The sequence below is a fragment of the Diabrotica virgifera genome, chromosome 2, assembly GCF_917563875.1.
Source record: "Diabrotica virgifera virgifera chromosome 2, PGI_DIABVI_V3a".
Taxonomy (NCBI): Eukaryota; Metazoa; Arthropoda; class Insecta; order Coleoptera; family Chrysomelidae; genus Diabrotica; species Diabrotica virgifera.
Genome location: NC_065444.1, coordinates 61,400,027 through 61,415,985, shown reverse-complemented (window position 1 = coordinate 61,415,985; position 15,959 = coordinate 61,400,027). Strand labels below are relative to the sequence as shown.

General features: G+C 32.3%; 1 protein-coding gene across 2 annotated transcripts in view; it reads left to right on the top strand.

The window, feature by feature from the left end:
• LOC114329297 (ectopic P granules protein 5 homolog) overlaps window positions 1-15,959 on the top strand; it is a 143,165-nt gene that overhangs the window by 58,419 nt on the left and 68,787 nt on the right. For both annotated transcript variants that reach the window (XM_050642598.1, XM_028278344.2), the window contains exons 11-12: window positions 4,669-4,902; window positions 8,759-9,223. In XM_050642598.1, coding sequence (XP_050498555.1) covers window positions 4,669-4,902; window positions 8,759-9,223 — 699 coding nt within the window. The remainder of the gene's footprint in view (window positions 1-4,668; window positions 4,903-8,758; window positions 9,224-15,959) is intronic.

Here is a 15,959-nt window from a genome sequence, read left to right as displayed (position 1 = left end):
TATTTCGCCGCTACGGGCGCTGGAATAGTTTCGTGTATCTCCACCATGGTCACGAACGGAACCCATACTCAATATCCAGTGTCTATCTGACTTATCCAATATCTGCAGTCTTTCTGAATATGGGACACCAAATATTCGTAGATTGATTTTCGCAAGTGATTCTATTCTTAGCTGAGAAAATATTGGCGCAAATCCTTCGCATGTTGGGAAATTCTAAATTGTTGAATTTCGACTTCCCTTATTATTTTACATCAAAAGTTATGAGAAACTATTTGTAGAGGACTGAAATCTGTATTAAAAACAAATATTAAAAGTGTTCAACAAATTAAACACATTCCAAAATTTTGCAAAAATGTAATACATTTGCCGGAGTATTATAATAATGGGAAATGTGGTTCAAAGGAAAAGGGGCATAAGTCACCTAGTTAGTCATTTTTAGGATTTGCCAATATTAGCAAAAGAGTAAATATGAGTTATGCGCGCACTAAATATTTCAAAATAACAATATATATATATATATATATATATATATATATATATATATATATATATATATATATATATATATATATATATAAAGCCTTTCTAACCAGAGTAAGGTTGATTTATTAATTAATCTTCTTTTGTGATATTTGTGTAATATTGTACTTTTTGAAATATTATTATTTTTTATTAGTTTTGTGACATGTGTCTCTTTTCCAAATTATAAAACAGGTAACACATTATTGTTACCCATACTTAAGCCCCTTTGTATTGTCAGTGGGTAAATAAAAACGAGGTTTTCTAAATTATTTATTTGGAAATTTTGTTTAGGATATTATTTAAACACTATCGTCCGAATCACAAACATAATCTGCATCACTAACGTTGTTGCCGTCTGGTAAATTTTCATAAAATGCATGGCATTCTGAATCTATTAAATTCAAAATACTTAATAAATCTTTCTTTTTCTCTCTGCTTATGCTTAAGGATCCGGTGTAGCACCTTTCCGGTTGCAATGGATACTTAGATTTTCCCCTTAGGCAAAATAAAATTCACTTAAATGGCTCTTCTGGCTTTAGGGATGTTTTGTACTTAACGATGCCTTCGTCAGTGCCATATGAAAACCATTTAACATCGCGCCACACAAATTTGCTTCCATTTATATCAAAACGTCTTAGTTGAAGTAGTTCTTTTAAAAGTTTGGAATAGTCCAAAAAGTCCCTTTGATGTCACTTTTACCGTTATGGTATCATTTTTGCTGCAATTTTTGCGTTTAAAATTTTCAAAAATATTTATTAGTTTTTCTCAGGATTCGAAACACATGAATACCTATATTTAAAAAACATTGAAAATTTTGACAGGCGACATTTTGAGTCGTTCCTCTTAAAGGAACAAATTGTTTTTTAAATTCACCTGACTTGGATATTAGAATTTTTTAAATGCAACTTTAAAGAATAAATAATACCAGGTATTTTAAGATTTTAAGCCAATTTTTGTACTTGATGAGTTATTCCATGAACACAATTATTGGATTTTTCGAAGTGAATTTGTCTCCATAAAGTATCGTTACCCTGTGTTCATTTTTATATTTAAATATTATACAAAGGTATATAAAATTTTGCTGACTTCTATAATAAAATACTTTCGGCACATGACAGCCACAAAAGTCGCCTACTTAATCGCAAAGTAGACTATGAAAACCCTTTACGTAAGCTATCAGTTACATACAAAGAAATTTATTTTAAACTCATTTCTGTAATCAATCGCCGAACAGATAACGCACAAAAATATAATACACAGTTTAAACAATACAATAAACCAGTCGCCTGCTTATTAATCGCAAATCGCAAAATAGATTAGGTATGTTACAAATGTCTATTACAAACAAATTTAAACTCATTTCTTTAATCTATCGCCGAACAGATAATCCACACAAATATTACACTATTATAATGTAGTATTTGAAAGATAAAATTGATGAAAATGTCAAAATCTCAAAAAAGTTCACTTAGTGATAATTACTTACCTCTAAAAGGCCGATATCAAGAAGATGGTTAGAGGGTTTCAGAAAAAATATTAACAATAGAGGAAATAAGAACACATACTTAAGCAGCTATAAAAAGTGTAATGTAGATATGTGTAGATGAAATGTGACAAAGACGGAACATTTAAAATAGTTAAAATATGTATGTACATGTACATCTGCTTACTATCTTCAATACTTTTAGATTTATTAACAGTTGGCATTTGTTCTCATACTAAAAAGTTACTACTTGAAGAAGTGCTTGAAAAGAAGTAAACCAATCACTTTAACATTATAGTTAATAATTACACTGGCCCACATTAGAGTCTTTAATTTCCTATACAAAGCATGATACAACTTTTATTATTTCATTTAAGGGGAAAGGCGCAAAATGTCGCATGTCAAAATTTTCAATGTGTTTCAAATGTATTCATTTTTTTAGAATCCTGAGAAAACTAATAAGTACCTTTTTTTGAAAAATTTAAACGCAGAACGAAAGACTACGTTATTGCCTAGGGCATAATGTAGCAAAAAGGTTATCTAATGCCATTCCCTCTTTGTGAACACACATACTTATGTAGCACAATCAAATTAAGGATTAAAATTTAAAATATGTTTATATTTACCTGCTCGTTGTCGTTGTGATGCATTTTCCAACAATAAATCTAATATCTTTCTGCTTCTATTAGACTGAGACATTTTCAAAGATATTATTTATTTATTTTTCACTTAAATAGATGTATTATTTACACAAAGGTACAAAATAAACACATAAAAACACTTTAAACAAAGTTAACCGTAAGAAGCGCCTGTGAGTTCTGAGCCGTTCCGTAGCGCATTCCAAAACTAAGTCGACAAGATGCCTTATTCCAAAACTAAAACCCTGCGCTGCGTGCCATTTAATAGGCGTAATTTAAGTCAAGCCCCTTTTCTTTATCGGTGTAGACAAAATATTGACTCATGTCTAATTTTTGAATGGCCCTAATGAAGAAATGCATTACATTTTTCAGACATGTGGCCTTTTACTAAATAGAAAATTTAAAATAATTTTCGTTAAACTGTTTTGACAATTTCCAGAAAAAATGTGATTCATGCCCCTTTTCCTTGGAACCACAGTATTAGTCCAATCGTTAGATATTTGACCTCTAAAAATCATACGAGCAAGCTGAATTTTGCTGTGAAGGTTGCTTTGGGACCCCAAAAAGATGCAAAAAAGTTTGTCACTCCTACCTCTGAGCTTTTCCCTAAAACGCCTCTCGAAGGGGAGGGTGAAAAACATCGATTTAGCAATAATTTGCATGCCGTAGAAAAAAACGAAAAATGTTTCAAACAAGAAATGTAGCTGAGATAATTTTGACCAAAAATGATTAACACTTTTGTGTAGAAGAAAGTATCGTTCTCTCTGAAACAACACCGGAAGCGACTGGTGATTTGGAACGTCATTTACGCACTCGAAATCAATTTTTTAAATAAAATGTGTATCAACTCGACTGTCAAAATTCGATATCTTTTGATTAAATTGTCCTATCGACAAAAATCAAAATGCGTTGTAAAGGTGAAAAGGGTGAAATCGTATCCAATTTCTGCATTTTGTCGCAAATAAAGTGTTTCTATACAGCTGTCAAATAAATAAAAATTGCGCGATTTTTGCCATTTTTTACAGGGTTATATGGGGAAGCCCGGGGGTAGGAGTGGCAAACTTTTTTTGCATCTTTTTGGGGTCCCAAAATTGATATTACACAATGAGTCTGTTTTCAACCATCGGCGAATGCACACCGCATTGAAGAAGCTCCAAATAATGTAGTTTTTGTCTATTTTCCCCTCAAGTATAACAATATAGTTAATTTCTGTGGCCTTATCAACTAGACAGTAAGTGATAGTGCCAAATAGTAAAACAATATCAACTGTAAGTACAAAGATAATCCTAAGTACATCTTATTCATTTACCTCTCGTCAAGTTCGCGGGTTGCCATTACGTGGAAACGGTTCGCTGTTCTATCAAAAACTCTATGCGTGACAAACTGTCTCATTTACTCGTAATTTAAACTTATAATATCAACCTGCTATCTCTCATTTATTCTTCGATTAATTCAACTCTTCAATATACCTATTTTTTGTTACTTTATAAACATTGTGTTTTAATTACCTATCATCCTCTCCTTATCCCTAGCAAAGATTATTCCTTGCAGGTGCTGGATTTTCAGCTGGTCCTTCGACATATAAAAAGAAGAAGAAGTTCCCAAAATATGTGTGCGAGAATCGACCAGAGAACCAGCCGAGTTCGCTACGGCGAGCTCCTTAATCGCACACAAATCTAACATTTTGTTTTTAATAGAGACTTCAGTTCTCTACAAATAGTTTCTCATCACAGATGTAAAATAATTAGGGAAGCAGGAATTGGACAATTTAGAATTTCCCATTGAGTTTCACATAGCCCGTTTGACGATTTACCGCTCGGTATATCGCTGTCTCTTGAATAGAATATTCTTCTCTTTTGTTCAATGCGTCTTGCAGAGTTAACATTCTCATGTCAGTTTAAACATTCTATCAACAAAAAAACTACCATACAGATAGACCTGATCTTTTTATTGTTGATGGAAGAGTTAAAAACTGTTATATTCTACCAACAAATACGTAGGTTTTTTGTACCAATCTTGTTTTAGTGCGGCACACCTCAAGAGAATGTAGGAACTATAAGTTCTTTGTTCAAATGGGTCTCCAGTACGAACACAAATGGAAGCTTAATATCAAACTCGCTTTCAACTTATACCTGGCTTGCTTATGTTGTAATATCAGTGGAACATGAAGAACGGGAACGACGTACAGGTCTTTGGAATGAGGTATTAATACAACTGAGTAAACAAAAAGGAAAGGTCAACGTGGATCAAGCCATTAAGGTAATATCTGTGTTTTATAGCTAAATCATTAGTATACTTAAGACACCAGAATACGATAGTTTTACTTAATTATGCTTTGTTTTTAAACCAGGAGGAGTAACTAAAAAGACAGATTCACACCCAAGAAAGTCACTAGAAAAATCACCAAATACATCTTCTTTTTTGGTTGATCATGTAAGCCTTCGACGGTAATCAAAACATTTTTTTGTATTTTTTGGGTCATTCTAACCAAAAAATGTTCCTACAAGTTTTTTCGTAGTATGCATAGTTTTCGAGATAAACGCTGTTGAACTTTCAAAAAATCGAAAAATTGCAATTTTTGAACTCGAATAACCTTTGAATAAAAAATAAAATAGCAATTCTGCTTACCGCCTTTAAAAGTTTGAGTCAAATTATATCTGTTTTGAATATTTGCATTGCTAAAAATTTATTTTTTGATTGTTAAAAAAAGCTATAAACACATAGTGTTTCCCGTGCCTAATACATGCGTTTTAATGCATGCTACGTAGAAATAGCCCCGCTTGCACTTTTACCTGTTCTACCTACTCGTTCGATTTTAAATGAGAAATCATTGAAAACATCACTGAAGCACTAGGTGTTTATAGCTTTTTTTAACAATAAAATAATAAATTTTTAGCAATACAAATAATTAAAACCGATATAATTTGACTTGAACTTTCAAATGCGGTAAGCAGAATTGCTATTTTATTTTTTAATCAAAAGTTATTCGGGTTCAAAAATTGCAATTTTTCGATTTTTTTAAAGTTCAACCGCGTTGTATCTCGAAAACTATGCATCCTACAAAAAAAATTGTAGGAACATTTTTTGGTTAGAATGGCCCAAAAAATACAAAAAAATGTTTTGTTTTGCGAGAAATCGCTGTTTTGTGATTCCTCAACTTCTTGGTTTATAACAATCTTATCGATATCCGGATCAACTGTTACCCAAAAAATTCGTGTTCTACAGGTCAAAATACATAAAAGAAACTTGGGTCCATCTGAATACAGGAGGCCGTTGTACCCCCCCTGGCGACAGGACTATCACAAAAAATCGCCGATATAACTTATTTAACCTATGAAATGCCAATAGTGTCAAAATTTCATAAATGTCAATAGTGTCAAAATTTCATAGCAGGCGCGGTAAAATTGAATTACTTATCCTTGTTTAAAAACAGAGCATAACTATTTACAATAGGTCTTAGTCAGTTTCTGTATTTGAAACTTGTAAAATAGTTGTTGTTTTAGTATGATAAAATTGATCCAAAAGATGGCATAACCCAGACATCCAAAGTGAAAGTTCTCCTCCAACACCAAATTGTTCTATATGGTCCACATAATGTTCAGAAAAAGTCACACCATTTTGAGCGTAGGGTTTGGAGGGGGGAGGGGGAGAAATCGGTAAATTCGTAGTTTTTTGCGTTTTTCGTCAATATTTCTAAAACTATGCGGTTTAGCATGAACAACCTGCTATAAAAAAATGTTCTACATTAAATTTGAAACAAAAAAGGTCCAATGCATAATCCTTCTAAAATGAACGGTTCCAAAGTTACAGAGGTAGTATAGTATAATTGAAAAGGGTATTGCAGTTTAACCCTTTAATTTGCAATTTGGTATAAAAACAAATCAATTGTGTTTATTGCATTTATAAAATGGTATTTTCTTTGATTTGTATAGTCTTATAAATTCTACCACAGGCCTACAGTGTTTTTGGTGCCGAAGTGGTTAGAGCTGATTTTGGGTATATTTGGGGTGCTGATTCCGAATATGGCCTTAGTTTTGCTCTATCAGCTCTAGTTTTCAAGATAACGTAGGTCACGCCAGCTTTTATGCATTAAAATACGAATATGCCGATATGGATATACTAAATTAAAATAAAAACCAAACAATTAAAAAATACGTATATTTTAAGTCATTTCATCATCATCCAGGCCTTTGCGTCCACTGCTGGACATAGGCCTCCCTCATTTTTGTCCATTGTGCTCCATTTTGAGCACTTTGCATCAAATTTCTTGACATTTTCTTGAGATCGTCTGTCCAACGAGTAGGTGGTCTTCCTCTACTTCTTTTTTTAATCTCAGCCTCCACTTAAGTAATCTCTTCGTCTACCTCCAATCACTGACTCGGGCGACGTGCCCAGCCCAGTTCCATTTCAGGGTGACAATTCGGGAAATTACATCGGTTACTCATGTTCTTAGTCGAAGTCTTAATTTCCAACTCGGTCACGAAGCGATATACTCAGCATTGACCTTTCCATTTTCCTCTGAGCTATTTGCAGCATTTTAGAAGTTGTAGCTATCAATGTCAAAGTTTCGGCACCATAAGTCACCACAGGCAACACACATTGGTCACATGTTTTACGTTTTAAAGAAATTGGTATATCGCTTTTAAAGATGTCTTTGAGTTTTCCATAGGCTGCCCATTCCCCATCTTCCTTGGTAGCGGTCCTCAATGGTTTTTATCTTTTGGTGAAGTCTCTCACCTTGTTCATTACTTGTGTCATCTAAGTTTTCAGCGAAACGGTACAGGTGGCTGTGAAGATAGTTGCCTTTGATGCTCATATTCCATCCAAGTGATTGGAAGTTATTCAGCAAACAGTTTACCAGCTCAGCATAGTTTTCACTTTTGTGATTTCCCAGAAAATTTTTCATAATATCCACAAATGAAAGCCGAGCTTTTTTCTCTACCTCATTCATTGACCCCACAAAAGCCGGATCCTCTGTAAGAAGTCTGATCTGTAGTCCATCAAAGATTCCAGCTTTAAGTTTTTCTATACTTATCTGGGGAAGCTTATTTCCTATGTAGGCGAAGCATGGTCCATGGGCTATGAGCCATTATTAGGTGGAGGCTGAATGGGTTTACAAGTGGTAAATGTATCATTTTAAATGTTTACAAATATACTCTCCAAGCTGTTTTATTTCCTTATAAAATAGTAATGTAACGATATTAAAGTATTATTTCTTGCATAAATAAGGCATAATACAGTGAGGACAACAAATATACTGAGGAATAAGTTTAATTAACAATGTACATTCCTTTGAATAGCACATTCTTCATTATCTCAAATATTAAAGCTCTAATTTCGCATTTTGTCATATCCATAAAACTAGAGCTGATACAAAAAAACGAAATCCATATTTCGATTTATCGCCCCTAATATAGTAAAAATCAGCTTAAGGATTCACGGCACCAAAACAATTTTTTTTTCTGTAGGCCTGTGTTATAGTCGTATATATAATTCCTAAATCATTTTTTGTTCGATTATAGCGCCATCTATCAACAATTAGAATAAATGTTATAACAAACTGTGATCACGGACGTACCATTTTTTCTGTCACTTCTAACTTAATGCGTTAAAAAGAAATCGAAAAACTGTGATGCACTGAAAGATGCCTCTGAGAACGAGTATCCATAAGTGGCAAACAACCTCAAAATGGTCATAGAAGATATAGAGATAGTGTTGATAGGTTATTGCATTTAATAAACAATTACATATTATGAACCACAAATTAATATCTGTGATTATATACGTGGAATATCACATAATTTGTCCTATTAAATGTACCTCTCTTATATACCTACAAATTTTGCATTATTGTGAATAAATAGTTGGACATATAATTTTCTTTTTTATTCGAGAAATTTGTATTTCGATCAATTTTTATATCGAGCAATTCATTTTCGAGCAGTTGATTTTGAGTTATTGATCTCTAGCAATTGCATTCGACCAATTGATCTAAAATTATGACACATTATCTAATTATGACACATTATCTAAGGTGCAACGAAGTTCACCGGGTCAGCTAGTTGTTATATAAACATAAACAATATTATATCTGAAATGTTACTTCTTTTTCTAGAAAGCAGCAAGTGCCTTGAAGATTCCTGCCTTTACATCGGGATATCTTTCCATCTACCGATGGGCCCAACAAGCTTTGGATACACCATTGGATCATCCGTTACTACCACTATTATGGCAAAAATTCTTCACTCTACATCTAGCTCGTATTCCAAACCCTAGCATCGTGGAAAAAGCCTGTGTTGGAGAAAAGTTCTTCGAGGGCATGGTTAACTTTACCTTCCAGAAGAAAATTAAGAGAAGACTCCAAGAATCTGTGGATTATTTCATGAGTAAACTTGATGTAAAGGATGAAGACAATCCGGAGTTAAGTAAAAAACCATTTTATCAGAAATCTCATAGGATATTTAAAGCTTTTTCGCTGTGGTTAGAGGAGCCCACACTGCAAGAAAACAACATATTGTTGAAGAATTTACCCCCACAGTATGAATCTGGTTATCTGGTTAGAATTATGCAAGGAGAACAAGTAAGTAATATTATATTATTCAATACATTTAACAACAATTATACTCAACAACACTAACATAACAGTACACAGTGCGCGTGTAGAATCCACTAAGTCAACTATTTTCTGAACCATTAAGGGCCGGTATTTCCAACCGCACTTAAGCCAAAGCTTACTTTAAGCCTGAACTTAAGTTTAAATTCCTGTATTTCCACTTCAATTTGAGGCTTAAGCATAGGCTTAAACCAAATAATTTTAAGCTCGCGTGGGAGTTGGTTTAAGCTTTTGCTTAGAATTTGTTTTCTGTTTTTGAAGTTATATTTCTTTAGGCACGAGGGTGAATTTTTACATTCCCTGGCGCATGCGCACACCGACAGTATGGTATTAGTCGCTACATCTTTTAAGTTATGTAGCGCAAATAAGGTGTGCGTGAAATCAATATATTATAAGTGTTTTTAGTAAATATATTTATTATAATTTTTATGTCTGTGGATTTGTCTTCCTCCTTATAAGTATTATTGAAAATGTTTATTTTCAATTAATGTATCTGTCACCGTGATTGTAATTATGTCCGAGAAATGATCGACGGAATACAAAAGCGGTGGTAGCTGATCGGTAGAGCCATGGACGTATAAATAATAGAGCATTCGCCTAGGGATCGAGAGGTCCCCTGTTCGAATCCTGACAGTCATATCCTTTTTTTTCAATTTTTGGTATTCTTTTTGTTCTTTCTAAAATTAGTTTAATATTTAAATACAATACAACAAAACTGTTTAAAGTAGATAGGTATATTGATTTCGTTGAAATCATAATATGAAGTTAGATTATATTATAATAGAAGTATAACTTCTTACGTACGTGCAAAGTACACACACATTTTTTTTTAGGTTATTTCTATAGATTAATAATTCTAGAGTTATTATGAAAACCAACTTTTGCGTAATAACGTTAGTAGGTATTAGATTATTAACGATTATTAAAATAAAATTCTTACTCTATTTGGTGTAGGCACATGAAAATTATTTATTTCTACAATGCTTGGTATATTTTTATTTTACAAAAGTAAACTTACATTCCAATTTGACATTTTAAGGAATATATCCAATAAACAAAATTACAAAGACGGATCTTCTGTTGCTTATGCAAAATAACAATAAAACATATAACCAGAGAAAATATAGACAATAATAATTATTATTATACTAACAACACATGTACCATGGACACAAAATCAGGTGAAGTAAAAATGAATGAGACATAATATACGGATGACAAGATAAAATTAAATAATTAAATGTCAACAGTAGTGGTTTTTACCTCAGAACAGTTAGTTCTGGCATTTTGACGTATTCAGAGGTACCAAACCAATTAACTTGACAGTTGAGGACCAGTTTAGTTAAGGAAATGATGGAAATACGGCACCCAGCTTGAGCTTCTCCTTAACTTTTGACACAGGCTTAGCAACAAGGGCCGGTATTTCCAACCGCACTTAAGCCAAAGCTTACTTTAAGCCTGAGCTTAAGCTTAGATGCCTGTATTTCCACTTCAATTTGAGGCTTAAGCATAGGCTTAAACCAAATAATTTTAAGCTTGCGCGGGGGTTGGTTTAAGCCTTTGCTTAAAATTTGTTTTGTCTTTTAAGGTTATTGCTATAGATTAATAATTATAGAGTTATATTGAAAACCAACTTTTGCGATAACGTTATTATTTAATTAAGTGCTTAAGAAAAGTGACACATTCATCACTTATTTATCTTTATTTTTGCAGTATTTTATGTTTAATGTTGTAACTTTTATTTAAAGTTGCAACATTAAAAAGTATAAGTCTGTTAACCAGATATGTTCGTCCGCTATAACTTTTCCCATGTGTCACGATTCATTTTCAAACAAATTAAGAGGATGGGTACGTATTTTCGGCTGCAATGCTATTCAAATGGGGATTTATTTTTTTCGAAACCTGAGAAACTAATAAGTGTTTTTGAAAAATTAAACGCAGAATGAAAGATTACGTTATTAGCGAGGGCCGAAAGTCCCTGAGAACTTCTATAATGTTTATTTTAATAAGTTACAGGGGTGAAAAACTAAGAGAAAATTTAGTGTGATTTTTAATTTCAAATATCTTATTCAAAATAAACTTTTTATTTATTCTAAGGGACTTTCGGCCCTCGGTAATAATTTAGTTTTTCATTCTGCGTTTAAATTTTTCAAAAATATTTATTGGTTTTTTCAGAATTCGAAAAAAATTAACACAATGTCCGTGGTAATATTTTCCAAATCTGTCTTTGTCTTACAACGCACTCATTACATTAAATATTATTGATATATAGTGTATTTGATAAATAATTGATTTAAGACGTGAACTTAATAAAAAGTTATTTATTGTGTATTATAAGCAGAGAATACATCAGGATAATATATTCTGTGATCCAAGTATTTTGTTGTTAAAGATGTTCAAAATTGTAAGCGTTCCATAGTAACAATATATTATTAAAAAATCACTTTAACACTTTTCCTCTTTTCTCGATTGAGTATTAGTTTTTGTTGTACATATAAATTATTACAATCACTGAATACATAGTTAGTGAAAAAATTATCACATTTATTAACTGAATTAATAATTTGCAATTATACAAATAACAGTTATCCAAGAACATTCAAAAGCCATCTCTTTAAGTTAATCAAGACATTTTCAAGTAGAATGACATTCTAGTAATGTTTACATATTCATACCAGTGTAAATTTTACTACACGTAATTTGCCGTGTAAAGACAGAAAAAGTAGGGATAGCCGTAAAATATTTGCGAATTATGTACCCATTGCCTTAAATCAAAACATTAAGTGAAAGGTACGCCGATGTGTGTAATATATAGTATACAGTATACAATATGTATATACACATCGACGTTCGTTTCACTTTATGTTTTGACTTAATTTGTTTGAAAATGAATCGTGACGCATGGGAAAAGTTATAGCGGACGAAAAATAATAATGATATATTATATACTGCAAGTGTCACAACTCAAAAAAAATATATTGTTTAATATTTTTAATATACTTAATATGCTATTTTATAGAGCTTCAAAAACCATGGAAACTGGCTAAAATAGTTATTATTCTAATTTTAATAGTTTTTGAAACCCGAAAATGTTGTTGGACAAACTTTAAACGTGGTTTTCTCGAAACTTTGCTTTTTGACTTATGACACTCTTTGGGCGGAGGTGCGATTTGATTACTTTGTTTACTCTGATTACTTCGTACCAATCGTATCAGCGAGTAACGACTATGTATCTACAACCAGTACACTTGATTACTTTCTATAAAAAAATGTCAATCGTAGCCCAGCGAGTAACGGACGGGACCGGTATTTTACGAGTGTTATCGAATATCGTTATCGGTATGAAGCGTTTTAAGGGTGTGACGGATACCTATACAAAATACCTACCTACTGAGAAATACGATTCTCGATATGATTACCGGTACTCAAATACAAAAGTAGCAAAAGTAATCGTAGTAACCAAATCATTTTTATCCTGAAGCTATTTCCTTGTGGCATTTTTATGATTAATTATTTATATGGGAAATAAGCCACAATTAAAATGAAAAAAATAATTTTATTAACGTTTCGACGCCCAAATCGGGTGCCGTTGTCAAAATACAAAATATTACTGTTAATAAAATGTTATATATTAATTAATAATATGTTAATAAAATTATTTTTTTCATTTTAATTGTGGCTTATTTCCCATATAAATAATGAATCATTTTTATCCCTTAAACACATCGGTGAATGTCGTTGTTATATCGGAATACCTATACAAAATACCTAACTACTGAGAAATACGATTCTCGATATGACTACCGGTACTCAAATACAAAAGTAACAAAAGTAATCATAGTAATCAAAGTAACGAATACTTTAATGATTACTTTATACAAAAGTAACGATTTATCCCTTAAACAGATCGGTGAAGGTCGTTGTTATATCGGAAGACCTATACAAAATACCTACCTACCTACTGAGAAATACGATTCTCGATATGATTACCGGTACTCAAATACAAAAGTAATCATAGTAATCAAAGTAACGAATACTTTAATGATTACTTTATACAAAAGTAACGATCTATCCCTTAAACAGATCGGTGAAGGTCGTTGTTATATCGGAATACCTATACAAAATACCTACCTACTGAGAAATACGATTCTCGATATGATTACCGGTACTCAAATACAAAAGTAATCATAGTAATCAAAGTATCGAATACTGTAAATGATTACTTTATACAAAAGTAACGATTTGTAACGAATACTCGAAAGTAACTATAATCAACATCACTATTGCTAACTAGACAACTAGAGAGCTTACAAATTAAACTAGATGGCAGAAAACTGTTTACATCATATTAATGAAACTGTGCTGCTTTCGGATACTTAAGCGATCTCGCTGAAACGTTTTCTCTGAGTTCCTTATAATCCAAATATTCAATGGTAACGAAGACTTTAATGATAAATAAGAATATTAAGGGGTTACATAGGTCTTGCGGGTAAAAAAAGTGACTTTTTAAAAAAGTTATATCTTGAAAACTAAAAATTATTGTTATTTATAATTGGAACATGTAAAAGTATAGTACTTAAGGTACTCTCAAAAAAATTTTCAGCCAAAAATATTCATTTTTGTAGAGTTGACTGCAATTTTTCGACAACAGCCCTTTTTGCGGTGGGCAGCACAACTAAGTCCAGTCTCATCTGAAATCAAAAAATCAAAAAGTTTCTGGTAGTTTTTATATCTTTGGCTAGTTAATGAACGAAGGAATTAAAAAAAAATTAAATTTGAAGATTTTACATAAGTTTAAACACATTTTCGACCCCAATTTTTCTCATTTTTTCAAAAATGACCATTTAGTATAGTATAGTTGATCCAAAAGATGGCATAACCCAGACATCCAAAGTGAAAGTTATCCTTTAACACCAAATTGTTCTATATGGTCCACATAATGTCCAGAAAAAAGTTACACCATTTTGAGCGTCGGGTTTGGGAGGGAGAGGGGGGAGAAATCGGTAAATTTGTAGTTTTTTAAGTTTTTCGCCAACATTTCTAAAATTATCTGGTTTAGCATGAACAACCCTTTATACAAAATTGTTCTACATTAAATTTGAAATAAAATAGGCCCTATGCATAATCTTTGTAAAATGAATGGTTCCAAAGTTACGGAGGTAGTATAGTATAACTGGTCCAAAAAAAGGCCTAACCCAAACATCCAAAGTAAAAGTTTTCCTTCAACACCAAAATATTCTATGTGGTCCACATATTGTTCAGTAAAAAGTTACACCATTTTGAGCGTCCGGTTTGGGAGGGAGATGGGAGAGAAGCCGGTAAATTAGTAGTTTTTTACGTTTTTCGTCAATATTTCTAAAACTATGCTTTAGCGTAAACAATGTTATATACAAAAATGTTCTACATGGAATTTAAAACAAAAAATGTTCTATACATAATTGTTATAAAATCAACGGTTCCAGAGTTACGGAGGGTGAAAAGTCGAGGTTTTCGATACTTTTTATATTTTTTGGGCAATATTTTTGATATAACTATACCAAAAACCCAGACATCCAAAGTGAAAGTTATCCTCCAACACCAAATTGTTCTATATGGTCCACATAATGTTCAGAAAAAAGTCACACCATTTTGAGCGTCGGGTTTGGGGGGGAGAGGGGGGAGAAATCGGTAAATATAAAAAGTATCGAAAACCTCCACTTTTCACCCTCCGTAACTCTGGAACCGTTGATTTTATAACAATTATGTATAGAATTTTTTTTGTTTTAAATCGCTAAAGCATAGTTTTAGAAATATTGACGAAAAACGTAAAAAAACTACTAATTTACCGACTTCTCCCCCATCTCCCCCCCCCAAACCGGACGCTCAAAATGGTGTAACTTTTTACAGAACAATATGTGGACCATATAGAACAATTTGGTGTTGAAGGAAAACTTTTACTTTGGATGTCTGGGTTAGGCCTTTTTTTGGACCAATTATACTATACTACCTCCGTAACTTTGGAACCGTTCATTTTAGAAGGGTTATGCATTGGGCCTTTTTTATTTCAAATTTAATGTAGAACAATTTTGTGTAGAGGGTTGTTCATGCTAAACCGCTTAGTTTTAGAAATATTGACGAAAACCATAAAAAACTACGAATTTTCAGATTTCTCCTCCCTCTCCCCCCCAAACCCGACGCTCAAAATGGTGTGACTTTTTTGTGAACGTTATGTGGACCATATAGAACAATTTGGCGTTGGAGGATGGATAACTTTCACTTTGGATGTCTGGGTTTGGGTCTAACTATACCATACTAATTTTTAAAGTAGTTTTTTTTATAAAACAAAAACAACTTCACCTAATAAAAATTCCTTCGTTCATTCACTAGCCAGAGGTATAAAACTTTTTGATTGTTTTGATGTCAGATGAGACTAGACTTAGTTATGCTGCCCACCGCAAAAAAAGGGCTATTGTCGAAAAATTGCAGTCAACTATACAAAACTGAATATTTTTAGCTGAAAATTTTTTTGAGAGTACCTTAAGTACTATACTATTACATGTTCCAATTATAAATAAAAATAATTTTTAGTTTTCGAGATATAATTTTTTTAAAAAGTCACTTTTTGTTACCCGCAAGACCTATGTAACCCCTTAATATCGCTAACTACCATAAGTTAAGCGAATATTTGAAACAAGGGTCAAAAGGATAGCAGCCAAAAAAGTTT